General features: G+C 40.4%; 1 protein-coding gene across 1 annotated transcript in view; it reads right to left on the bottom strand.

Annotated features, from left to right (window-relative positions):
- THRB (thyroid hormone receptor beta) overlaps positions 1-27,216 on the bottom strand; it is a 159,767-nt gene that overhangs the window by 51,771 nt on the left and 80,780 nt on the right. The window contains exon 3 of the mRNA XM_056857230.1: positions 24,683-24,746. Coding sequence (XP_056713208.1) covers positions 24,683-24,689 — 7 coding nt within the window. The 5' untranslated portion in view covers positions 24,690-24,746. The remainder of the gene's footprint in view (positions 1-24,682; positions 24,747-27,216) is intronic.

The following is a 27,216-nucleotide window of genomic DNA, read 5'->3' as shown; positions in this document are numbered from 1 at the left end:
CTGCTCTCAGCTGGACAGGCATAATGGAACACTTAATACTCTCAACAGCTTGATAATTATTAATATTCAGTGTACCAAAGTCCAGGCAGTAAATATTTGACCACAAATGATAGGGAAAATAACTAAATAAAACTGGATATTAATGATACAACCAAATGATAGGATGCATTTAGCACACTGACTTGGAGGTTTTAAGAGTCTGCCTGCAGAACATCTGTTTTCGTTTATTTTCTTTCTTTCTTTTAAGGAAAAAAGACAGCGGAAGGAACACTTATAGTGCAATCCTATGCAGCGTTACTCTAGTTTAAAACCATTTACTTTAATAGGCTTAGGCTGGGGTAACTCTGCAAAGGATTGCAGAAGAGACAAAGCTGAATATGCAGCTACTCTGAACAATAAAACATAAGACATAGTAGTTGTCTGTAACAAGTGAAAATACTGACACACAAAGCTACTGTTAATATCATAGATTTCTATTAATGGTCTGACTAGATCACATATACACCGTACCTCCAATTTCATGTATTTGTACAAATATGCTACGCTCTAATTACCTTTACATGTTTTCGCTTGCATTTGATACTCCTTAGCTTTTGAAATCTCTTGAATGGTCATATCTGCATGGCCTGGCAGGAGTATGGAGCTAGTCCATGGTGGTGAAGCATGCAGAAATTGTGACGGTTGCGGTCCATGTCTGAGCATACTGGGATTTTCACAATGCCTTTTCTTACACAAATGTTTATCTGTAATATCTATGATACTCCATTTATATTTGCTCCCAGGAAAGTGAACCAGCCCATCCCAGGATGGAAGGCCATGGTCTGGAGGCTTGACAAACTTTGGTTGACTAGCAGTTGGCATTGACAAGATCTTGCTTAGCTGTGGCGTTCTGGAAAGGAAGTGTCTCCCCATTTCTTTTGATCGGGTAGAATTCACATGCATCTCCACATGCAGAGTTTTTCAGCCATGTACTTTCAGCCACCATGGTCAGTTTCCATTCAGTGCAGTTATATGCATCCGTTTCCTTTCTATTAAATCCAGCAAAGGCAGTTAGGTCTACATGGGCAGGTAGAGCCACTAGATGCAAATTTCACCGGCGTCACATCTAGAACATGGGGCCATGGGCAAGTTACCATCAATTTATTGCCTTGCTCATATGATCATTTGAGGTCTTGTGGGTCGAAGCTGGTCATGAACAATTTTCAGATACTTAAAACACAAAACATCAAGGATTCAGCCTTGTTTGACTTTGCTCTTATTGTGGGCTGACCTGAGAGACACTCTGTTACCTAAGGCTAACATTCTTATGTGGGCACGCTTTAGCAGTTCCGGTCCTGCTACTACTGCCTATCTCTGCTCGGCTTCGTGGCCTCATGATGCACCACTCGTAGGCTGGATTTTAACACTGCTGGCACGTAGCAGACAGCACTAATTTTTAAAAGCGTATTCATATTTTGAATGAGAGAATGATTGAAATATTGTATGCAGAATAACATGATGGCTAACAAGCAATGTTAACTGGCCACCAATGTATTTCTCAAGATGATACCCTAAATTTATATACAAAATAGTTTATTATTATATATTTGATTATAAGGATGTAACTTTCAGTTAACAGCTTTCTTAAGGAAGACCTCAGAAAATTTACAGACATGAAAGCTTTACACAGAGGGCTTTATTAACAATATCTAAAACACCACAAAAATATGTAGGTGGATAGTATTAATTCTCCCAAGAACTAACTACACATGCCATTTGAATGTGGCAACTTGTTGACTATTTGGGGGAAGTTTTGAACATTTTACTTCACAACTATGTAAAATCATGCAGTGTATAATTTAGCATTTATCTTATAAGTCTAAATTTGAGAATTAGAAGATGTGATGTTAGTAAGCAAAATTGACTATGCGCTGTCATTTTCCTGTACTTATCCCCCTCTTGTGGCTATTGGCTAAATATTTTAAATGAATAATTTCCCAAATGTCAGCCAGAAGCTGGCCAGGGCAAAACAGTAGGAAGTTATGGGCAGTTGTAACTTGGTTTCCATTTTTCTTTTTCCAACAGAATTTAAGGGTACAAAAGTTCCAAAAAAAATGTGCTTGTCTAGGTGAACAATCATTTGCAGAGACTTTTAAATAAGAGTTTTCTACAGTCGTACTATTTGTTCTCCATACTTTATTTTTTAAAAAACCCACACACTTGAAAATGTGTTCACCACAAATACTTTTATGTATTTGATCTAGCAATAAGGAAACAACTCCTTCTGTTCAACAGATACATTCTGCCTTGCTACAGGCTTCCCCTTATGTGTGGTTTACATTTGTGTTCATCATAAAAATAAAGAAAAAAAGCATGCATGGTCATTTCCACTTTTTTTAAAGTGGGCTTGTACTCAGTAGATTTTTTATGTTGAAAACCTAGTTGCATACTTCAGCTGATTTGAAGATCAATAGAAGATTATGGATCTAATGTGGGGGGGGAGGTAGTTCAGAATTTCTTGCATTGTGCAGGGGGTTGGACTAGATGACCCTGGTGGTCCCTTCCATCTCTTGACTCTATGATTCTATAAATATATTTGTGTGGGGGAAGATGTGTTTATCAGCCTGATTTTGCCAGTCCTGATACTTGCAGAAAAATGACTGTTGTAACAGACTTATGTGGCAATGTGCTACCACTGACGGCAAACCGGGTCTGACATACAAGAGCTACCGCTACTAGAAACAGGTTATCAGCTTCACAAAAATGAGCATTATCAAATTGGAGATGACTTGCATGCTTAAGGGTCAGATCTCCTTCCTTACAAGGAAAGGCTAAAGCGGTCTTCAGTTTAGGCACTAACTTTAATTCTAAACAGATTTATGTTCTTCTTAAGTCCTTTGAAATCAGTGGGCTTAGAACAGTGTAACACTGTTTAGGACTGCACTGAAAGACACCCCAAAGGGAAGGGGGCATGAAAGAGGTTTATAAAATTATGTATGGTAAAGAAGTGGACAGAAAGAAGTGTTTCTTGCTCTCCCAGAATGCTCAGGATACCCAATCAAGCTGATGGAAGCAGATTCAGGACAGACAAAAGAAAGTACTTCTTCGAGCAATACATGATTAAGAAATTCATTGCTATATAATGTTGTGTTGCTCAGTAGTTTGCATAGCTTTAGAAGGGGATTATACAAATTCATGCATAATAGCCCTAGCAATCACTGCTAGTCATAATGGCTAAATGGAACCTCCATGTTCAGGGTCAGTTACCTGCTAGTTGCTCGGGGAGCCAACCTAGAAAGGTGAGGCTTTAGCATCTGTGCCCTCTTTGTGAGCTTTCTAAAGCTGCTGGATGGTTATTGTGGGAAACAGGATTTAGGGCTCTTATGTCTGTGCAGTTACCCTGCTCCAAGGAATCATCTAGATTGGTATACATTTACATACCTGGCAGGTGACAATAAACTCTTAAAATGGGAATGTGGTTTACTTTTGGTTCTAGAGTTTAATACAGGGTGCCTCTAAAGCTAAGCTGATGCAAGTTATCAAGTAGTCTTGGAAGTTACATACATTTTCAGGATAACAGTATATGTGTTGCTTTCTGCCATCACAACACACTATCTCTGAAATGAGTGGCAAATGCAAACCAGACAGGGACCTGTTTTCATGCTCTGAACTGTATCTGCCAATGAAAAAAGAGCAAAGCTTTCTTAATAACTACACTTGAAGTGAGTCATTTAACCCGAGAGGCTGATAAAGCTTGTTTTCCAATGTCTCAGTATATTTCAGATCTTCGAATGTTACTTGGAAAGGTTTTACTTTCAAACAACGTATTGTTCTCTGAGTCTACAAAAGGTTCCAAGGGCTTTTAGCGTTGACTCTTGCTTTGTTGGGTTCATAAATGCTCAAGCACAGGCTATTATAGCCATAACAAGGGCAGGTACGCTTTGATTTGTGCCTGTGCACACATATACACACACACATATAAGTATGTGTTTTTTCCTATTAGCAGTTTTATTGCTTTTTTGTGCATTACATGGTAAGAAGCCCTTCAGATTTCAAACTGCATAATGATAAAACTTAATTTCCAGAACAACAGCGGTAAAAACTAATTTGGAGAGCAGATCTTGGGAAATCAACACTATGCTCTTACATAATGTTAGGAAATAACAGACATTGGTAGTCAGATATTTTTGTCCCACTCTTCCCACAATTCATCCTAAATCACCAGTTAACTAAGAAGTTCCAACAGGCACAGAGACCCAGTGTGGTATAGTGGTTAGTGTTCTAGGAGAACCGGGTTAAAATCCCCACACACTGTCATGAAGTTCATTGGGTTACCTTGAGCCAGTCACATTCTCTCAGCCTAACGTACTTTACAGGATTGGTGTGGGGATCAAAAAAGACAAAATACCCTGAATCATATCTGAAGACAAGGTAGGATTTAAAAAACATACTGACTGATGATAAATAGGTTAAATGAAAACTTTTTGTGCCTATTTAACCATTTTTTACAAGAATGAAAAGCATTACTTCTTACTCCAGGCTTTGCCTCTGTTTATGGAAGAAACTGCAGAAATCACAATAGGAACAAAGGAATTAATGTCAGGTTTGTATTAGCCTCAGAAATTTTCAGTATTATATTGAGAGTCTTGATGAATGGAGAGAGTTTGAATGCATACAACCTGAAGCAATAAAAACTGTCAAAACTGGGGAGAACATGAAGAATACAATTTATAGTGAATCTCTGGATGTCGGTGCATTCAAGTATCAATTAATAACAAACATCTCTCTTTTACATGTCACTTTTTTAGCGGAGATTAGATCAATGCCTAAATAAAGAATTGATGGATGTTTCACCAGGTTCCCAACTGCTTTGTAACAATTATAGGCAGGGAAACACTGAAACTAAAACTTGTACGATACCATTTTTTTGCCATTTGTTACGTAATACTCAGAAATCACACACAAAAAAGGATGATACTTTAAAGATTAACTTATTGGGGAACAAGCTTTCATGAACCAGAGCCCCTTCATCAGCTACAAGAATATCTCCAAAAGGCAGATACACACACACTGGTACAGGACCCCCCCCCCCAAAAAAAAACCTGTAACTCAAGAGGCAACAAAAAAGTGCTCTGTGTGAATATTTATTTGTCACCATAAGACTCCTGTTTGCCTTTGTGTAACAACTTACAACCGCCAAAATTTGGCATTTATAGTGTAACCCTAAGCAGACTTACACCCATTAAGGCAACTGATTTCAAGGGTATAGCTTTGTTTAGGATTGCACAGTTAGTTATCATTAGTTGCATTTCTAGAACATAAACAGTATTCAGATATTCACAGTATCGCCCATTCAATTGCATGTAACTCATAAAATACATCATTTTTGTAATACTCTGATTATCAAACATTTATACCAAAACTCCTTAAGCCATTAAGGTACATTACAAGCAGTAAAGATACACAAATCGTTTTATAAATGAAATAAGCTGCCTTGAGAACAGGCTGCTCTTAGGTTAATATTGTTACTGAGTATTAATGATGCAACTCAAATAGCCTTCAGCTTAAAAGAAAAATCATGTACATCTATAAAATGGATGTAAGCATAAATGAACCCAAAATAGATATGTAGACTAGAAACAGTACCATATGTACATGTGCACGGACACACAATCTGGCAGAAATGAGGGCTAGAAATAACTGTAAGGACAGAACACAAACACAGCAGTGTCCTTGATGAAAAAAATTTCTTCCTTTTTTCGAGAGTATCACGCATCTGGCTCAGAGACAACATCATACTCTTATGAGATATTACGATGCAAGACTGTGATAGAATTAAGACACGACGGAAGAGATAGTCCAGAATATGCCGTCTGTTCACAAGTTTCTGATTGGCATCTTGAACAATCACACACTAAGAATCCTTGGTGATGTACAGAAACATCTTCTTTGAAAACCAAACCGAAGCTACGAAGTCCCAGCTTGCATCTGATAGAGTCAAATCCCACCAATGAATGAATTAGATGTCTTCTCCATAGCAATGACCTTCTCAGAAACCAAAAGGCTGAGCTGAATATTTTACACAGACTTGTTCTTCTGGCATACAGGCTTGGTCATAAAGCAAGTGATAAATGTTGGTTGGTTTTTAAGTACTAAAATATGCAAGCACCTGAGGGCAGGAGAGTAGGCTGACATCAGAGAGAGATCAACCACAGCAAATGTAATCAGGCTTATGACTAGGAGTGCATGGTAGGACAGTTAAGTAGGCTAAATTTCCATGGGCCGAACTCAGAAACACTTAATTCATTCTATTTTACAAAGAAAGGGAAAACAGGAAGTGCACAGCAGCCGGAATCTATGAAATATGTAAAGATGGAGTGTAGAGTTGTTCCAGAAAAAAAAATCTTCCCAACCACAAAAGGAATGCAACAATCCAAAGAACTGCCAGCACTTTGGAATTGCTTTGCTTTGAGTTGGTTACACACAGGTACACACAGGTACTTAGTAGGGTTGCCAACTGCCAGGTAGTAGCAGGAGAGCTCCTGCTAATTCAACTGATCTCCAGCCGATAGAGATCAGATCACCTGGAGAAAAATGGCCGCTTTGGCCATTGTACTCTATGGCATTGAAGTCCCTCCCCTCCCCAAACCCCGCCCTCAAAATCTCCCGCCGGTTGAGAAGAGGGACCTGGCAACCCTTCTACTTAGGGAGTTACTGCCTTTGAAAATAGTTCTAATTAGTTCTGTTTTTAAAAAGTTGGGCCAACATTCCCTGTAGATCAGGCTGCCCCAATATGGTGCCCATTGACACGATGATGCCTGCCAGTACTTCTCCTGATGCCTGCCAAGCTTTTCAAAAAGGGGGGGGGTAGGCTTTTTATTAGCTGCTAGGGTTGCCAACCTCCAGGTACTAGGTGGAGATCTCCTGCTGTCACAGCTGATCTCCAGCCAATAGAGATCAGTTCACCTGGAGAAAATGGCTGCTTTGGCAATTGGACTCTACAGCATTGAAGTCCCTCCCCAAACCCCACACTCCTCAGGCTCCACCCCAAAAACCTCCCGCTGGTGGCAAAGAGGGACCTGGCAACCCTATCTGCCTGTCTTGAAGAAGCTCAGTAGTGTATATTGGCCTTCCCTCCTGCACTTTTATTATTTATTAATTAAAATATTTACACCCTGCTTTTCTTTTGGCTGAAGGCAGTAATAATCAAAATATTACAAGTTGAAAGCAAAACAATATTTTAAAAAAACCCAAATACCTCCCTCACAACCCAAAATAATGGCTGCTATCACAACCCATCAAAGGCGCTGATAAACAAACAAGCCGTGCAGCGCCTTCTGAAGATCTCCAACATCTTTAATTTCTTAACAATTCTAAGAGGTAGTTAGACTGAGAGGGTTGCTGGTCCAAGACTGCCCAGTGAGTTTTACATCTGGGTGGAAATATAAACCCAAGTCTCTCATGTCCAATATCCATTATCCTTAGGGTTGCCAACTTGCAGGTGGTGGTTGGACATCTCCCGCTATTACAACCGATCTCTGGCCAATAGAGATCAGTTTACCTGGAGAAAATGGCCACTTTGGCAATTGGACTCCATGACATTGAAGTCCCTCCCCTCTCCAAACCCCGCCTTCCTCAGGCTCCGCCCCTAAAATCTCCAGGTATTTCCAACTCGGAGCTGGCCACCTTAATTATCCCATACTGACTGTCTCTGATATGATTGGCCCTGAAGAATACATGAATAATAACATAAGATTTTCACAGAAGAATTAACGGGCCTGAATACATCTTAGGATCAGAAAACTGAGAGGACTTGCAGAACCGATGTTCCAGCCACAATATTCAAGACAAAATATAAAGGTGAAACTTGTGGAAAGTAAAATAGCAGCATATGAACATGAGAAGATGTCCTACACTGAATCAGCCTATTGTCTGCTTTAAGTGGTAGAAGTTCCCCAAGGTCTCAAATAAAGATCTGTCCCAGCCATTCCTGAAGAACAGCAAACAACCGAAAAATTCATCTGCTCATGTAAAAATCCCACTAAATGTGTCACTTCGCAATATATTGTAATAATTATGCATGGCCAAGTAATGAGCCATTGTTTATTGACACACAATTAAGTGAAATATCAGGCTATATTGTATATGATCATTAGGCATTTAAAAGTCACCCCAAACTTATTACAAAGTCAGAACATCTTTTACTAACAAGCAAACTTTACCGTAATGTGTTCTATCAACTCTAAAATCAGTCAAAAGAAATAATACTTCTAGTTTAGTGGGGTTTTGTCATGGTCTGTTAGGTAAGAAATGGGAGACAGCTTGCTGTGCCAGGCAGCCAAGTAGGTTAAATTAGTTACTGCAAGGAAATCATTATGGAGAATTTATGGGAAACTGTTCCTCATATAAAAACAGTTAAAACATTTCAACATTTTTGTAATATTTTATTTAATGGCCAATAGTCTGTAATACTGTGCATGCCCAGTGCTGTTCTGTTTTATCTGGAACTATAAGTCTTACTAGTTCCTAAAATAATGCACATGGAATTCTAGAAGTTATACTTGTGAGCGCCAGGTTTTTTTTTAATGAGAAAAAGCATTCTCTAAAAATAAATGGTAATGTGGTTCTTCAAAGTTTTACACAAAAGCTAAAATATTTCAATTATTAAATTCAACTTCCCCAACTGCACCCATTTTCTCATCGTGTGCCAAGTTGCCAAATGCTTACATGTATTGAATTACTTGTTCCTAATAGGAACAACAGAGAAATGTTCCTGTTTGGTTTGATGCAGACATGCAATTTAAGTGTCCCAGGTGTGCAGCATCAGTAATTTGTACCTGTTGCACAAGTCACTAATTTTGGAAAAATAAATTAATCTGCTTTTATGACTAAAAGTGTGACTGAGTTCAGTATGACTATACAGCAGTGCCATGGATTTTTGTGTCAGATCCTGTATCAGTTATAAATAAAACTACCGTAACATGCTTTTTGCCCTGACCTGGATGGCCCAGGCTAGCCTGATCTCGTCAGATCTCAGAAGCTAAGCAGGGTCGGCCCTGGTTAGTATTTGGATGGGAGACCACCAAGGAATACCAGGCTTGCTGTGCAGAGGAAGGCACTGGAAAACCACCTCTGTTAGTCTCTTGACATGAAAACCCCCCAAATGGGGTCGCCATAAGTCGGCTGCGACTTGAAGGCACTTTACACACACAACATGCTTTTCATGGGGCTGCACTTGAAGATAACACAGAATTGTTAGCTGATGCAAAACACATTTTTACTATCTAGAGTTAATTTTAATCCACACATTACACCAGTGATGAGAATGTTTCATTGGTTGCCTATCTCTTCCTGTGTTGAATTCAAGGTACTGATTATAATGTAATAAAGCATTTCACAGCACAGGATCAGTACATCTGCAAGACCATTTTACTCCTGGGTAGCAACTCTGATCTGCAGATAAAGATCTACATGACAACATATAAGCAGAGTAGGATATATTCTACATGTGCCAGAACTTTTTCTGCAGTGATCTCTACCATGAGGAATGGCCTTCCTGTATATGTCAGCAATGTGACGCTCAGGGCCTTTCTACCAGTAGGGTATTTATTTTTTACTTTTTGAGGGTTAAATTGGTTGACGGTGACTGATCTTGGGTTGCCCTCATTTTTTACATGTATTTTATATGCTGGTCTTAATGCTTATTCTGTGCTGTTTCAGTTCACACAATCCACCTTTGGTGTGTATAAACGCCTCAAATAAATGCCCCAAACCATTACACACATACACACATGCACTGAAGCTGTTCGCTACTGGGGGTTCTGGGGGTGAGTGCGGCCTGCAGCACCCTGAAGAATTCCTTTCTCTAGGTTCACATTCCCCCAGCTCTGTCTTTCCTGCTTTCTCCAGGACTTTCCCACACACATCCTGGGACTTGACCTGGCTCACCCACTTTGGCCCTACCTCCATCTGCCTTAAAAAGTCTCCACTCCCTTTTCCCGTGAGGCAGGGCCCTTCCAACTTGCAAGGCCCCAGGCCAGTGAGGTACTGGCCTGTCCTCAGCCCCCCTCCCTGTGTACCTTCAAGGATCAGTGTCTTAGGCCCAGTTTGGACTAGGAAGGACAGGGTTTTCCTTTTCTCATCCCTCTCCTCCTCCCAGAGGTCAGCCCATCACTTGCAGGGCCAGCCTTAATGGCCGTCTCCTGCTGGTCTCCACCTCCTGCCCCCAGGAATAACTCCTGCTGCCAGCATGCTGAGCAGCTGGGGTGCAGGCCATGCCTTTGCCCATTCTACTGCTGGCCACCATGCCGCATACTGCTGCGGTTTGGGGCCTGGCCATCTCTCCCCTGCTCCTGCCGGCCCCAGCTGGCTCTTCAGTGGCTCCCTGTCTTACTGCAGCTGGTTGCTGCTGCCTGTGTCACCAACTCTTCCTACCAGTAAGGTAAGTGTGCATGTGTGTGTGTGTGGGGGGGAGCTGTCCCCAGACAGTAGCACAGGCAAATTGGATGTCACTTGTGTAGGGGTTTCTACAGATTTGGGCTTGGATTGTTAGCCAACAAATGCCTCTAGCTGCCACCGTTTTATCTTCTAATTCCACAGAGCCAAAGTCTTGGGGTAGATCTTCCTCCTACCCTACCACTCCACTGAGCAAAGTCTGAAGCCTTCCTCCAGCTTTTCTCCAATTTAAGCAGCTCTTCTGTTGGAAGATGAGCCACTTAAGTTGGAGGACGGCTCCTTAGGTTGGAGGAAGGCTCCTTGGGGCAGCACTGGATCCACTCCATTAAATTTACACCCTTGATACCTTCTTCCCAGCAAGGATGTTGGGTCTTAGATAGCGAGATTCGTTACATGTCAGACAGTCAAAGGGTTAATTAGCCAAATGGTCAGGAAGAGCAGATCGCCATTGCTTTCATGTCATATGGTCACGTAGGCAAAGTAATCTGCATTTTACTGCTTTGGTATATCCTTTGTTTGAAAGAGAAACTGTATCTCAGTTACTTGTAAGTTACCAACCTGCAAGCATGGAGGAGCACATTCTCCCTGTGAGAATGGCTACTCGTGAGTAAGCGTAGTAACTGCTAAAGGAGTTTAGCAAGTCTAGGGAACTTAGAGATGTAGGATGTTTATTGTTTAATCCATGTACCCTACCCTTGAGATTAGTTAGTAAAGAATTGATTTGATTAAGAAAACGACTCTGTGGTATTTTTGTGTGTGATTAACCTTTATTATCAATAAGCCAAAACCAAGATTCATCGCCCTGAATGGTAGCAGATTAATTAAGTGAGTTTCAGATCCTAACAAAGGAGTTCTGTTTTTGTTTTACAGAGTGCTGGCCAGGGTGTGTGTCTGTGTTTGTAATAACCATTCTCTTCAGTTCAGGATCTTGATTCTGCATTCCAGCACAAAACGCATCCTGGTTCCATTTTGAAAGGCATAACTCTGCCTCCCTTCTGGTGTCTTAGCAACAGAATCCTAGCAGTGTTACACCCTTCTAAACCCACCGACTTCACTGTAAATTTGTTGCTCTGGTAGAATAGTATACTAGAAGCTTTGAGTGCTGGTCTCCGCAATTAAATTTCTGGTTGCCACGGGTGACATTAAATGTGCGTATTCTGGAAATGGCTTCAAAACTGGCTAAGTAATGAAAATAATTCTTCTCTTTCTGCTTGATTATCTATATATGATAATCTGCACAGTATTAATTCAATCTTCATACACTGCTCACAGAAGAGCAATATTTTCACAGAGCGTTTCTAGCCATCATACTTGCTCTTAGAGAAATGGAACTGGGAGAAGAGTGGGTATTAATAACTATGCCTTCTCCCTAGATACAAGACCAAAATAGGAGTAGGTCCTCAATGCCAAAACAGACACACAAATGACCAATGGGTCTTCAAAAAAGGACCTAGATATGACTGACATTAGGTATAACACAGCAGGGGGTTAGAGATGCCAGGCCCACACCTGTGCTCCCTGGGAGCTTTGTGGAGGCAGGGCTTGGGAAAAGAAAGTTTTGCTGATGCTCACTGGTAAATACCATAGAGATTTGGTCAGTTCCTAGAGCATTGTGCAATGTTGTCTCTCCTCCCACCCCCCATTTTTCTCCCACTGTTCATCAGAGTGAGGGCAGGCAATGGATGGCTGGAACAGGAATTGTCATGCCTCAGTAGTCATCTGGCATCCCTGAGCAGAAGTAGCTGCCTGCATAGCTTACATAATAATTATTAATAAAACTAGAAACATCTATTCAAGACCTTTAAAAAAAACCCCACATTTTCTTCCACAGTATAATATAATTAGAGGTACTTTTGTTTTTAGAACTAAAGAGCCAGCCAGATTTTATTATGTGTATTATCTTGGTCTGGCCCTGACCTGGATGGCTCAGGCTAGCCCGATCTCATCAGATCTCAGAAGATAAGCAGGGTGGGAGAACCATCAAGGAATACCAGGGTCGCTATGCAGAGGAAGGCAATGGCAAAGCACCTCTGTTAGTCTCCTGCCTGAAAACCCCATAAGGGGTCTCCATAAGTCGGCTGTGACTTGATGTGTGTGTGTTAAGTTACGTCAAGTCGCTTCCGACTCATGGCGACCCTATGAATCAAAGTCCTCCAAAATATCCTATCTTTGAAAGCCTTGCTCAGATCTTGCAAATTGAGGGCTGTGGCTTTATTGAGTCAATCCATCTCTTGTTGGGCCTCCCTCTTTTCCTGCTGCCCTCAACTTTTCCTAGCATGACTGTCTTTTCCATGTGTGACGATGACACACACATTATCTTGTTCTTACTACATTGCATTCTACTTTCGTTAGTCCTCTTTTTTGCATTGTTTTACTTATCATGTCTGATACTTTTTTGTATTGTTTCTAATTTTTGTAATCCTAGTCCTAATGCATGGTTTACTGGATGTCTCATGCTATTCAACTGTATTGTCTTACACTACGTAAATTGCCCAGAGTCTCAGTGAGAAAGGGAAGTTATAAATAAAGTAAATAAATAGATTTGAATTATCCATTCAAACCCTTTTTAAAAAAACCTACATTTTCTTCCACTATATAATGTAATTAGAGGTGCTTTTTAAAGAATTGGATAGCTGGCTATATTTTTCTAGTATACTGTATCTGACATATTGTGCTCTTCTCATTTCATCCTTTCCATTTAAGAAGCAGCTACAGCTTAGTGTAATACAACGTATCTGCTGTCAAATCCCCAGTATTTTATAAAGAAGAAGAAGAAGAGTTGGTTTTTATATGCCGACTTTCTCTAACATTTAAGGGAAACTCAAACCGGCTTACAAGCACCTTCCCTTCCCCTCCCCACAACAGACACCCTGTGAGGTGGGTGGGGCTGAGACAGCGTGACTTGCCCAATGTCACCCAGCTGGCTTCGTGTGTTGGAGTGGGGAAACAAATCCAATTCACTTGCAGGGCCAAATGCGAGCTTGAATACATCAGGGCCTAGCCTTGAAATGAGCTTTCAATGCTAGGGCACATGTGAAGCAACACAACTGAGCATATGAATTTCCCCCAGTAATCACAGCCAACATACCTATGGTTGGGCCAAGTTACATTGCTCAGGATTAGGCCCGAGACCCAGAATATAAAAGAAAGAGAAAATGTATGTGCCAAGGAGCTGGGATATGAAGGCAAAACGAGAAGTGGTGTGGCTGGGGAGCTGGGCCACAGTGAGGCAAGGAATAAAAGGGAAAAGGGCTGCAACACTTGATTGGACGGGTAGGAGTATAAAAACGGTAAGTGAGCCATATTAGGGGAAGGCGTGAAAAGAAAAAGTGGTGATAGGTTGGATGGGGAGGGGGGAGGAAGTAGAAAAGGAAAGTAGCTCATTGGTTAGGCCTCACTGGGAAAAGGAAAGGGAATGGCTGGTGGACTGAGGACACAGGAGAAGGGAAACAAGAAAAGGGGATGCTAAGTTGGCTGGTGCAAACAGGAGGGCGGTAATGGGAGGTGGGGAAGTTACAGCACACAGTGGAGGAGGGAGGAGGATTCTAGATGTTGCATGAGTGAGGAAGAAGGCAGCTTGGGGAGTCTGGATAGATGAGTTGGATGGAGGGATGAGAGGAGGAGTTCATTCCCAATGAAGGGAAGTATTGAAAAAGCTAAATTAGTCTGCAAGCTGAAAACAAAGGGGCAATGACTAGAAGCGTGCTACTCTCCTTCTCCACCCTTCAACTGCTGACTCGCTTGGTGGCCATTGCTGCTGGCAGCCCCTGGGATGCTGACAAATAGGTGGGAGAATCTCTCTCTTTCTCTCGTTCCACCTCCTGCAGCATCCTCGACACTCTTTCCAAAATATCACAGATGCCATGCCTTGGTTCATCCTGGGGGATGTAGCCCTCAGTAAAATGTTGAGCAGGCACCCCAAGGACTACATTTTCCATGTAGCACCTTAGATACATCGGAACTGTGTCTGAGGCACCGGGGGGAAGGGAGAGGAAAAGGGACTCCCCCCCCGCCCACTGGCTCCCTGCCTACCTTGTCTGGCTGAATGCCAGAGCTAGCAGAGCCACCAGCACAATTATTTCAGCAGTGGGGAGAGCAAAGAAGGGGGGGAGAGGCCACAAAAATGAATTTATGTAATAATGAACGAACTGCAAATGAACAAACCATTTTCATTGAAAAATGGGAGGGGGCACTTACATGAAGAAAGAAGAAAGGTCCTCTCCCCATCTTTATCTTACAGGGTGCGTGGGTGGGGTAGGGCTACTGTGCATGAGAGTTTGCACTGCTTTATCCCATCTCGGGGGGGGGGGGGAACGGCAGTGCTGTGCAGTATAGGGCTGTTCTCATCACTTGACACACAGCTTTTGAGAAGCAATGGAAGTGACGAAGATGAAGCACTCCCCGCCCCAATGATCCTTTCTCTTTGTATGGAAAGCCAGGATTTCGGTGGAGGCCCTGAAGGCAACTGTCTTCCTGTCTCCCAGAAAAGGAGCCCAAGTGTGGTTTTGTGTCTTGTCTCTCATTCTGTGTGCCCTATGAATCTCTTGTGTCTCTTGTTTCCTGTTCCATCTACATGCTTCTCTCTCTCATGTCTTCCCTGTTCCATATTTCTCTTCTGCTGCCTGCCTGCCGCTCCATTGGCAGGCATCTCTGATGACTTGCATTGACTGCCTTTTGAGCTCCATTACTCAGCCTCTCCTGCCTGTATGCTTTTGTCTTCAGTTCCTTAACATTCAGCAGCCAGCAGGTGTGTGTGTTAAAATGTAATCTCACCTGTAGTCTGAGACTTGGGCTCCACTGAGCTATCCACTCTCTGTGTGTTTTGAATTTCCTGCCATTAATTCATGGATTGCCCTTGGGATTAGTCTAAGCCTCAGTGTGATCCATCTGGAAGATGGCTAAATGTTTTTTATAATATCTTCCAAATGATTCATTCCATTATAATATGACGTGATAAATAGTCTGCAGCTAGGGTCATCTGCTAGGGTTATTTGCTCTTGATATGCTTTCTTTTAAATAAGCAAAAAGCTATACACCTCAGATGACAGAACAATTTCTGGGCTCTCCACCTCCAGGGTCATCTGGGTTCCAGAATTTGGCTAACCAGTTGAGTAAGTCTGACAGTAGCTCTACACAACCAGAACACCAAATGCAATGCCCCTTACTCTCCACTGGTGACCACAGAGGGGTTTGCTTGTCAAGAAATACTGGAGGAGGTGGGGGACAGCCCAGAGGAAAGTATTTGGGTGAGAATAAGGGAAGGAAGGGCAAACAGTATTATGGTTGGAGTCTGCTACAGACCACTTGACCAGCGTGAAGAGGTGGATTCTGCCCTCTTTGAGCAGCTTGACAGAGTTTCCAAACATGACCTGGTAGCTATGGGTGACTTCAACCTCCCTGATGTGTGCTGGGAGACAAACTCTGCTAAGTGTCCACAATCATGCAACTTCCTGGCCTGCCTGGCTGACAACTTTCTTTTTGAAATGGTGGAGGAAGCAACAAAGGGCTCATCCATATTTGACTTAATATTAACCAACAGTAGATGGGGTGAAGGTGGTCGGGACCTTAGGGGGAAATGACCATGTCCTCCTAGAGTTCCTTTTGCAGTGGGGGACCAAGAACGTAGCCCCATGTCTCTGTCCGATTTTAGTAGAGCAGACTTTAGCAGAGGCAGGATGAGAGACATTCCATGGGCAAGACTGCTGGAAGGGAAAGGAGCAAGTGAAAGTAACATGGCAGGGGATCCAAGAAGCCAATGTGGATGAACAAAGAACTGCATGGTGAGTTAAGAAAAAGGATATGTTCAAGAAATGGAGGGAAGGACATACCTCTAAAGAAGAGTATCTGCAGGTTGCTAGGCACTGTAGGTCAGCCATCAGAGAGGCCAAAGCTCAGAGTGAGCTGAGGATGGCCAGGAGGCTTGCTACAACAAGAAAAGCCTCTTCAGATATGTGAGGAACAAATGCAAGGTAAAAGAGGCGATAGGCCTGCTGTTGGATGAAAATGGAGAAACTCTGACAGAGGACAAAGAGAAAACAGAAAGGCTCAATGCCTATTTTGCCTCCGTTTTTCCCTGAAGAAGAGAACAGCCTCATCTAGAGATGGTAGCAGGCAAAGCATGGCGTGTGGGCTACCAGTTGGCATAGACAGAGAGGTTGCGGAGAAGCACCTGGATGCAATGGATGAGTACAAATCCCCTGGGCCAGATGGTATTCACCCAAGAGTGCTCAAAGAACTTTCTAAAGAGCTTGCAGAGCATTTGTCCATCACCTTCAAGACCTCTTGGAGGACAGGAGATGTGCCACAAGACTGGAGGAGTATAAATGTTAACCCAATTTTCAGAAAAAGGAAGAGGGATGACCCAGTAAGCTACAGGCCAGTCAGTCTGGCCTCTGCCCCAGGGAAGACATTGGAGCAGATTTTAAAGGAATCAGTCTGCAAGCATCTGAAGGACAACTTGGTGATCCGGGGAAGTCAGCACAGATTTGCCCCCAGCAGATCCTGTCAGACCAACCTCGTTTCCTTCTTTGATTGAGTGATGAGCTTTCTAGATCAAGGGAATGCTATCGATGTTGTTTACCTGGATTTCAGTAAAGCTTTTGACAGGATTCCCCATGATGTTCTGATAGGTAAACTGGAGGACTGCAGACTAGATTCTAGGATAGTTAGGTGGATAGAGAACTGGTTGGAGAACCATACTCAAAGAGTAGTTGTCAATGGCATTTCATCTGAATGGAGAAAGGTGACTAGTGGGGTGCCACAGGGCGCAGTTCTGGGCCTGGTATATTTCAATATTTTTATAAATGATCTGGATGAGGGGGTGGAGGGACTACTCATTAAATTTGCAGATGACACCAAATTGGGAGGTGTCAAACACACTAGATACAGATGGAATTCAACAAGATTTGAACACACTGGAAAAGTGGGCAGATGTGAACAAGATGCAATTCAACTAGGACAAGTGCAGACTTCTACACCTGGGTAACTAATATGAGAAACATGCATACTGGATGAGGGATACACTTCTGGGTAGCAGTGTGTGTGAACAAGATCTTGGGGTACAGGTGGACTGTAAACTTAACATGAACAGCCAGTATGATGCACCGGCAAAAAAGGCTAATGCAATCTTGGGGTGTATCAACAGAGGCATAACATCACTTCCGGGTCGGGCGACCCCCCCGCCGCAAGCGCGAAGCCGCGCTCCTGCTGCTCGCTGCCGCGGGGCTTTAAATCAGCCCCCGAAAACATCCGGCAAGCGGCACCCCTCGGTGAAAGAGGGGGTGCAGAGTCGGGTGCCGGTGCTGGAGCCGCCATCTGAGCGATAGCCGTCGAGAAATCGGCGGCGGTTGCTCTGGCGGTCTTCAGCGAAGAGCCGGCGCCATCTTAAAGAGACGGCAGGAGAGAGCGAGGTGGGACCCGATTTTTTTTCTTCCTTTCTCCAACTTTGGACTTTAAATAAATTTTATATTCTTCACAAGTATTAATTTGGGGTGTGTGGCATTATTCCTTTTTACAAGAGACATTTCTGAACTATCTATAATTCAGTTACGCTCTGTGATTTCTTCTTTTGGCTTTTTGCCAGTTGGCTGACGCACATTGGAAAGAAAAACACTTTGCCAAACAAGATCTGAGAAACTAAAAGCAAGAAGTGGAGAATAATCAAGTGACATGGCTTAGAGCAGTATAGATGTCATAGTGATTTTTTCTCCAAACTGTTTTTTTTCTCCATCTGAATAAAGTTTAAAATGAGTTAAAAAGAGACTTTTTGCCCCCCCCTCCTCCTTGGACTACAAATACCAGATTTTCCTCTAGTGCATTAATGGCTGAGAAGCATACTAAGGACATTCTTAAGGACACAAAGTTGGTGGTACAGCCCCCTATCAGACGTTCTTCTGTAACCCAAATAACTCAGACAACCAAGCTGACAACTTCTCCAATAGCATCTACATCTATAACAGCTAAGATGCCTTTAAAAACTAAACCTGAATCAAAACCTGAAGTGACTCTGAACTCTGTGTTTGAACTGCTAACTAAGACTCACCAGGATGTTACAGAAATGAAGCAGGAATTATCCCAAAATACAGTTGTCACAGCCCAGAACTCTGCTGCAATAGCTGCTCTTCAGGACTCAATCTCTGCCCTATCTGTCAGACAAGATAAGGTTGAAACCAAGCTCAAAAAAAATTCACAGGAGATTAAAGAAATCAAGAAGAAGGTGGATACCTTGGAAATGTCGATAACATCTGCAGATGACAGACAAGAGATACAAAATGACCAGATGGCAATGATGGAACTCAAGATAAAGGAATCCTCCCTACGTATACGTGGTTTGAGAGAGAAAATTGAGGATCGGGACCTACGTGGCTATCTAACAGCCCTCTTGGCAGATTTTCTACAAGAATCTGAAGAAGTCATTGCAGGGATGATAGTGACAACTTACAGAATAAATTCGGTATATGCGACAAGGAACAAAGTACCCAGAGATTGCCTGCTCCAACTGTTCTCCAGAAGTCACAGAGATTTAATACTTAACACTCATTACAAGACACCACTGAAGGTTGGAGATGAGTCTCTGAGATTGATGAAAGAAGTACCTGCAAGGTTGCTGAGAAAAAGGAAGGATTTTATGGAGATTGCTCAACGCTTAAGGCTCAGTGGAATACAATTTCGATGGGAGTTCCCACAGGGTCTATCCTTTACTTTCAAGGCGAAGAGGTTTAAGTTCACTGATGTGGATAAGGCAGACCAGTTCTTACGAAGATATGACACTGAACTAGCCAAACCTTCCAAAGCAGCTAAACAATATCCAACCAGAGAATCTACAGAAGAAGAAAAGGCATCTGAAGCTTCTGGAGGTGGAGATACACCAACAATTCCAACAGAGGACTCTCCAAATGATGATACAGAAGAATGAATAAGAATGGGGGGTAGGGGGTGGTAGTGGTCGGTGGTATGTATACAAAAATTGATTGTGGGAATATGGACTCTAATTGAAATTTGATATGTTACAGGTTTTATCTTGGAATGTGAATGGATTGAATTCTCCCAATAAGAGGAGGAAAGTATTTCATCATTTACGGAAAACTAATGCAAGTATTATTTGTTTACAGGAAACGCATATACTCCCAAGTGATGTATTTAGACTAGAACAAACAAGATTGGGTACTCTATTTACAGCATGTAATGATAGTAAGAAAACTAATGGTATTGCTATGTATATCCCTGCTTCATTGCAACCAAAACTTATTTACCAAGATACGGAGGGAAGGGTTTTGATGTTGGAATTATTATTTAATTTTCAAAAGGTGCTACTTGTGGGAATATATGCACCTAACATAAACCAGAAGTTATTTTATGAAAAATTAACTACATTATTAGCTGAATTTGCTACTGAAAAAATGATATGGATGGGAGATTATAATGGTGTTAAGGTACCTAAGATTGATAGATCTGGGAAAAAGAAAAAAGCAAACAACGAAGGAAAACTGCCAGAAATTTTTGACACTCTTGTAGATCAGTGGGATATGTTTGATGTCTGGAGGTTGATGCATGGTAATAAAAAGGGATATACTTTTTTTTCACAGAGACATCTTACATATTCCAGGATAGACATGATATGGTTGTCAAAGGGCCTGGTAGAGAAATCAGAAAATTCAGAGATTCTGCCAAGGGTGTTATCAGACCATAATGCGGTTCTAGTTAAAATAGAAATGGGAAATGGAGGTTATAAGCCCTGGAGAATTAACGATTTTCTTTTAAAAAATAACAAAATAGTTAATAAATTGAAGGTGGACATATGTAATTACTTTAATGAAAACATAGATAAAGGTACCAGTAAAGAAATAGTTTGGGATGCTGGTAAAGCAGTAATTAGGGGAATTTTGATTCAACAGAATACTAGATATTATAGGGAAAGGGAAAAAAAGAAAAAAGGTATACTAGAGGAAATAAAACATGCGGAACGAGATTTGGGTAGATTGCAAGATAAAGAAGCTAAACAAGAGCAATTGAACAAGATTAGAAATTGGCAACACCAGTATGAATTTTTAATTGCTGAAGAGATAGAAAGAAGAGTGATGTATAATAAGCAAAGATTTTTTGAACATGCCAACAAACCGGGTAAAATGTTAGCTTGGCAACTCAAACAAAAAGAAAAAAAAGTACCAATAACCCAAATTAGAAGGAATGGTAAGATAATAAGAGTTAAAGGAGATATAGTTGATACATTTGTCAAATATTACATAGATTTATACAAAAAGAATTTAGTTTCAGAGGAGGAGATGGAAGTTTATCTTACTAAATGTGATTTGGGAAAAATAACACAGGATCACAAAGAATGGTTAGATTCCCCAATATCTAAGGATGAATTGGAACAAGCAATTAATAAAAGTAAACTGAATAAATCTCCGGGACCAGATGGTTTTACAGCATATTACTATAAAATTTTTAAAGAACAGTTAAGTCCCTATCTTTTGGAAGTGATGAATCTAGGTTTGAAAAAAGGTATTATTCCCCAGACATGGACTCAAGCAAATATAGCACTGATACCAAAGGCTAACTCTGATCCATTAGAAGTTAAAAATTATAGACCAATTTCACTATTAAATATTGATTATAAATTATATGTAGCAATTTTAGCTAATAGATTAAAAAGAGTATTGAATCAATTAATACACGAAGACCAAGCTGGATTTTTACCAGGTAGGCTGATTAGTCAGAATGTCAGGGTGGTAATAGATCTCTTAGAATATGCTGAACAAGATACAACACCAATAGCTCTAATATTTATGGATGCTGAAAAAGCTTTTGATAATGTTAATTGGCAGTTTATGATTAAGGTTTTGGAGTTTATGGATTTTGGTGAAAGTTTTAAAACTGCTATAAAAGGTATTTATACATATCAAACAGCTAGTTTGATTGTAAATGGTCAATTATCACCAAAGATTGAAATTCAAAGGGGAACGAGGCAGGGTTGTCCTCTTTCCCCTTTACTCTTTATTTTAGTGTTAGAGATTTTATTGAATAATTTTAGAAAATCTAATGATGTAGTAGGTTTACGAATTGGGAGAAATCAATATAAACTTAAGGCTTATGCTGATGATTTAGTATGTTTTTTGACAGATCCGATTGAACAGTTTGATAGATGGAATAAAATTTTGGAGGTTTATGGAAAGCTTTCAGGTTTCAAAATTAACAAAGCTAAAACCAAAATATTGGTTAAAAATATGACTCTTTCGCAGCAACAAATATTAAGCAAAAAGACGGGACTCAGTATTGATAATAAAATTAAATATTTGGGTATAGTGATATCGAATAATAATCTTAATTTATTTCAGGACAATTATGTAACTCATTGGAAACAAATAAAAAAAGATTTGATATGTTGGGGAAAAGTACCCTTATCACTTTGGGGAAGAATAGCTGTAATTAAAATGATGGTATTACCTAAAATGCTTTTTTTGTTTCAAAACTTACCAATAGTGACAGGTACACAGACATTTGAAAATTGGAAAAAAGATATTATGGCATTTCTTTGGGGTAAAGAAAGACATAGGATTGCATATAATAATTTAATCGAATCAAAGGAAACGGGAGGATTGGGATTACCTGATCTAAAACTGTATTATCAAGCTGCATGTTTCACCTGGATTAAAGATTGGATCCTATTAGAGAATCCAAAGTTATTAGAATTAGAAGGATATAACCTTCGTTTTGGGTGGCATGCTTATCTATGGTATGAGAAACAAAAAGTGAATAAAGAATTTAACTTACACATTATTCGGAAAAATTTATTACAAATATGGAATAAATATAAAGTTGTTCTAGAAGCTAAAACTCCCGGATGGCTAAATCCCATAGAGGCATTTATGCGAAGAGGTGCACATTTAAATTTGGATTGTGGAAATTATAGAGAAATGTTAGATTTCAGAGATGGGGTATGGACACTGAAGACACGTGAACAACTTCAAATAAAAGATTGGTTTATGTATTATAAATTAAAAGACGTTTTTCTTAAAGATAACAGACTGGGATTTAATTGTACTAAATCTAATTTTGAGGTAATACTTTTAAAGGGTAATAAAGGGTTGATTGGAAGGATTTATAAAATACTCATAGAACTGAATTTAGAACAGGAAAGGATAAAACCGGTTATGTTGAAGTGGATGAGAGATTTGGGTTATAATATTGACTTGGAAATTTGGGAAAACTTGTGGAAAAATGAGTTTAGGTTTACTATTTCGAATGAAATAAGGGAAAATCTATATAAAATGTTTTATAGATGGCACATAACTCCGGTTTTACTAAGTAAAATGAGAAAACATGATGAAGCCCTCTGTTGGAAATGTAGCACAGAGATAGGTACATTCATGCATATATGGTGGTTTTGTGGAAAAATTAGGAGATTCTGGCAACTAGTTGTTAATGAGACTAACAATCTGATTAAAGTAAAAATTAAGAGAGATCCCGCTTTTTGCTTGTTGGGTATACCACAAAAAGACTTGAATAAAGCTGACAGAGTCGTATGCCAATATAGTTTCGCAGCAGCAAGGATTGTTATTGCTAAAAAATGGAAGCAAACAAATAAACCTTCAATTAAAGAGTGGAGAGAAAAACTATGGATGTATATGCGGATGGCCAAGCTTACATTGTCTTTACAAGCTAAAGACATGGACGAATTTAAGAATACATGGTTAAAGGCCGCTGCATATTGGGATAAATTGGCAAAAACAGAATTTAAAAATATAGTTAACGAATTATAGTATATTATGATTTCAATTAAGATAAAATAAAGTGATTTTTTCTAATGACACGACACTCCATCGGAAGTTCATGGGTGATGGGCACGGTGGTGGGGGTTGTTTGAATTTGGGCGCAATATATATACTTATATGAATAATAATGTACCAGTAATTATGCCCTATAATTGTATGTATTATTATTACTTTTTCTTCTTTTTTATGTATTTTGTATTTTTTTGTTGTTTCTTTGTTTTTGTTTTTATTTCATTTCATTATTTCTTTTTTGTTGTTATAAAAAAAAAAAAAAAAAAACAGAGGCATAACATCCAAATCACAAGATGCCATAGTCCCGCTGTACACTGCATTGGTCATGCCGTACCTAAAGTACTGTGTACAGTTCTGGAGGCCTCACTTCAGAAAGGATGAAGACATAATGGAGCAGGTGCAGAGTAGAGCAATGAGGATGATCAGGGCCTGGAGACCAAGCCCTACGAGGAAAGGCTGAGGGACTTGGGAATGTTCAGTCTGGAGAAGAAGATGGTGAGGGGAGACATGATTGCTCTCTTTAGGAATTTGAAGGGCTGTCACTTAGAGGCAGGCACGGAGCTGTTCCTGTTGGCAGCAAAGGATAGGACTTGCAATAATGGGTTTAAATTAAGGGACGAAAGGTACTGTCTGGATATTAGGAAACATTTTTTTTTACAGTGAAAGTAGCTCAACAGAGGAATCAGCTTCCTAGGGAGGTGGTGAGCTCCCCCTCACTGGCAGTCTTCAAGCAGCGGCTGGAAAAACACTTGTCAGGGATGCTCTAGGCTGATCTTGCATTGAGATGGGGGTTAGACTAGATGGCCTGTGCGGCCCCTTCCAACTGTATGATTCTCTGATTCATCCCTGAATAAAATAATAATCAAAGATCTGCACCCAGATTTTAGAGAAAGAAACGCTCTCTCTGCCATTTGTCTATGTCTCTCTTTCCCTTTCTTATAACTCTCAGCTCTTCCTCTTTCCTGTACCTCTCTTTCCTCTTCCCTAGGCATGTCCCATCTGTCTAGCTCCACTGTAGATAGAGAAGCTTAAGAAGTAAACTCAAAAGTAGAAAAAGATAAGACAAGGGCACATGTGGGCACTCTGCTCAATAGAGTGTATTCCCATATAAACAAGGGTTTCTCCATTCACTTCATTGGATAGCTTTCCATGGATGTCACTTCCTTTGACTTAAATGGAAATACCATTCTGAATACACATGGAACTCCACAGCAGGAGTCATGCAAAACCCAACCCCATCATGCAAAACTCAACAGGGCTCTTATGCACCCAGAAATCTCAGCAAAAAATCAACTCCATTATTATTAATATGAAAAAAAAAATGCTTTGTAAGCACAATTCCATTGCAAGTAGGTGTCATTGAAGCAGGGCTTATTTCACACAGTGCTCCATGGCTCTAGCATCTGCAGAACTGCAGTGCTGAAAAATAAGTGGTAAGGTCTTATAAATATAGATTGTGTTACCTGACATGCTGCTTGGAATCAACAAAAAGTAGTCATTCTCATCCCTCTTTTTCACCAGTATCACCTGTCAAGGATAAGAAAAACATTATGTCATCGATGTGTAGCAACACAACAATTTTCTGTTTATATATATGCTAATACAGTTACCCTAATGCAAATAGGGCAACATGCACCCAGCCTGGTGTATATACCTGGTTATAAGTTGTATTGTATGTGCTAACAAATGTTAGGTGGACAATTTCACAGCCTAATCCAACAGCTTGGGTTCCACATACCTAGCCCAAGCATCTGATCAGTTGCTCAGCAGCAGCAGCTAGATTTTCCTTATTAAATATTTTCTTGGTTTTGAAATAGGATTGTTTATGGGCAGTGACCATCTCCCTATATGTACTAATTGGTCCCTTCCTGGTAAGATAGTTTCATTAGAAAATATGATTGCATGTTAGCTCAGACTTCACAATTTATCCATCCGCTTAAATGGACAACTGAGAGGATGGTAGAAACAAGGAGATCCTTGTGACATTACCTGCTCAGAATCTGAGGAACCAGCTTGAAAGAGCCTGGGATTTAAATTAGATTTTTTTTCGTGTTTGGTAAAGCATTTGTTTTTGACTACGGTTAAAAAAGAGAGGATTCTACTGGCTTCTGTTCTTGTTTATGGTTTGATAGAGAATGCAAAGAGAGAGAAAACGGTTAATTAATCAGGCAGTGTTACAATACAGAAAATTAAATTCTCCTGTTGATTTTGAAAGCTTGTTTAGGCATAAAAGGGAATGGAGAATTGATGCTCAAACATAAGAAACAGCAAGCAGTAGTTCGGGCTTGGGAAAGATTAATTACCATGACTGAAACAAATAATGTGAAAGGTTTCTGGGAAATAGTGACAGCAGGGACACAAAGCAAGGAACCAGCTGGACTGCAAACTATTAGTTCTCAACTTCATCCCATATTGGCCCTATTGAATGCTCTGCCATCACCTGAGCTGAAGGGCAGATTTAATACAGCTCCATTTTCCAATAGGATCTGCCCTTGTGGGTCTGCTAGTATAGGTACAATGACAGGCCATTCCTGAGCTGGTGGCATGCAGGGACCTGCGGCGCCTCCTAAGCACCTTCCTGGCCTCCTAAGGGCTTTCGCCCTTACAAGTCAGGAATGTTCTGTGAGTCACTTGTTTTTTCATTGTCTGTTATTTGAGGTTGATAGAGTCCGGTTCAGTCATTTGATAATGGAAAGAAGGCACTCACTGACATTTCACTATCATTGACATTTTTTAAAATAACAAATAAATCGGAATATATATATATATAAAATTGGGCCATTGTGCTTTAGCGTGATCCTGCTTAAGACCTATTAGTCATCTGAGCAGAATCATTAAAGAAAAGCAAAAAGGAAAGCAGCTGGATTCATTCCTCGCAGTATCCCTTGCTTGCCGAAACATCACATTTCCTAAAAGAGCTGTGACTGTAGTGGTAGATTGAAACTATTGTTCCTGGACCTAGTGTGCACTGTGGCTGTGTACGGTAATATAGAAATTTTAGCTAAATTTGTACTTTTGTTTACAAATCACTTTATCTAGTTGCCTGAATATAACACCATAAAACTTTGTTTTATCATCAACTATGATTGCACTATTAGAACAAATGGATTTGTGTATTTTAATCAATTCAATAATTAATGGGTTGTATTTAATACATTATTAGAGTTAAATAAATTTGAATAGTAGAAAAACATCACTACAGATCCCTCTTTGGACAAACAGCAAGCAAATGAAGGTTTATGCCGGAAGGCTTACATCTCCACAGCTTGTCACTGAAGCTCAAATTTGTGTTCAGTTCAAAATTCAGCATTCAGGAATGTGAAATGTGAAAGGAATTTTCTTTTGTTTTCTATGCTGTGGGTATGGAAAGAGGGGCAAACAGTACAGGCTGTGCTTTTAAAACATATTTACATTTGTTCTAGAATTATTCTCAACAGGCTTACATCATTCTCTAGAAAAAGAAGAAAACCCCACACACCCTCATCACCAAGACGTTATCACTATTGTTTGTCCCACAAGTTAACACATGGGAATTAAACTAGAATGTTGAAACTGAACTAGAAGAAAAACCAAGAGAGCAAAGTGTGAAACTGCACAATATTTACTGTATCTGGGACATGGTTCACAGTAAAACCCACAACAGCTTGCATGATTGTCAGACAGCATGTACTTGCTCATCAACAACAGAAAGCACTATATAATTTAGGAAACTCAAGCTCTAATGTTTGAAAGAATTTTCAGATACAGGACAAAGGCAAATTAATTTGAAACATGTGCGGCCCTCAGTGTGCACGTTGCAAACTAATGTTAACTGGCACAAAGGTTCGGAAATACAAGCGAGCAAAATTGCGGACCGTAAGCTTTTGCAATCGACATGAAAACAACCTGTTTGCCACCCAGCATTTGTTATCGTTTTCGGGATAAAACCTTGCATTTGCCTTTTGTTGCATTACTGTTATTTTCCTGCCTTAAAAGAAGGAAGACTGCTGCGAGACCC

Source organism: Euleptes europaea, chromosome 11, assembly GCF_029931775.1.
Source record: "Euleptes europaea isolate rEulEur1 chromosome 11, rEulEur1.hap1, whole genome shotgun sequence".
Lineage (NCBI taxonomy): Eukaryota > Metazoa > Chordata > Lepidosauria > Squamata > Sphaerodactylidae > Euleptes > Euleptes europaea.
This window is presented reverse-complemented; position numbering and strand designations above follow the sequence as displayed.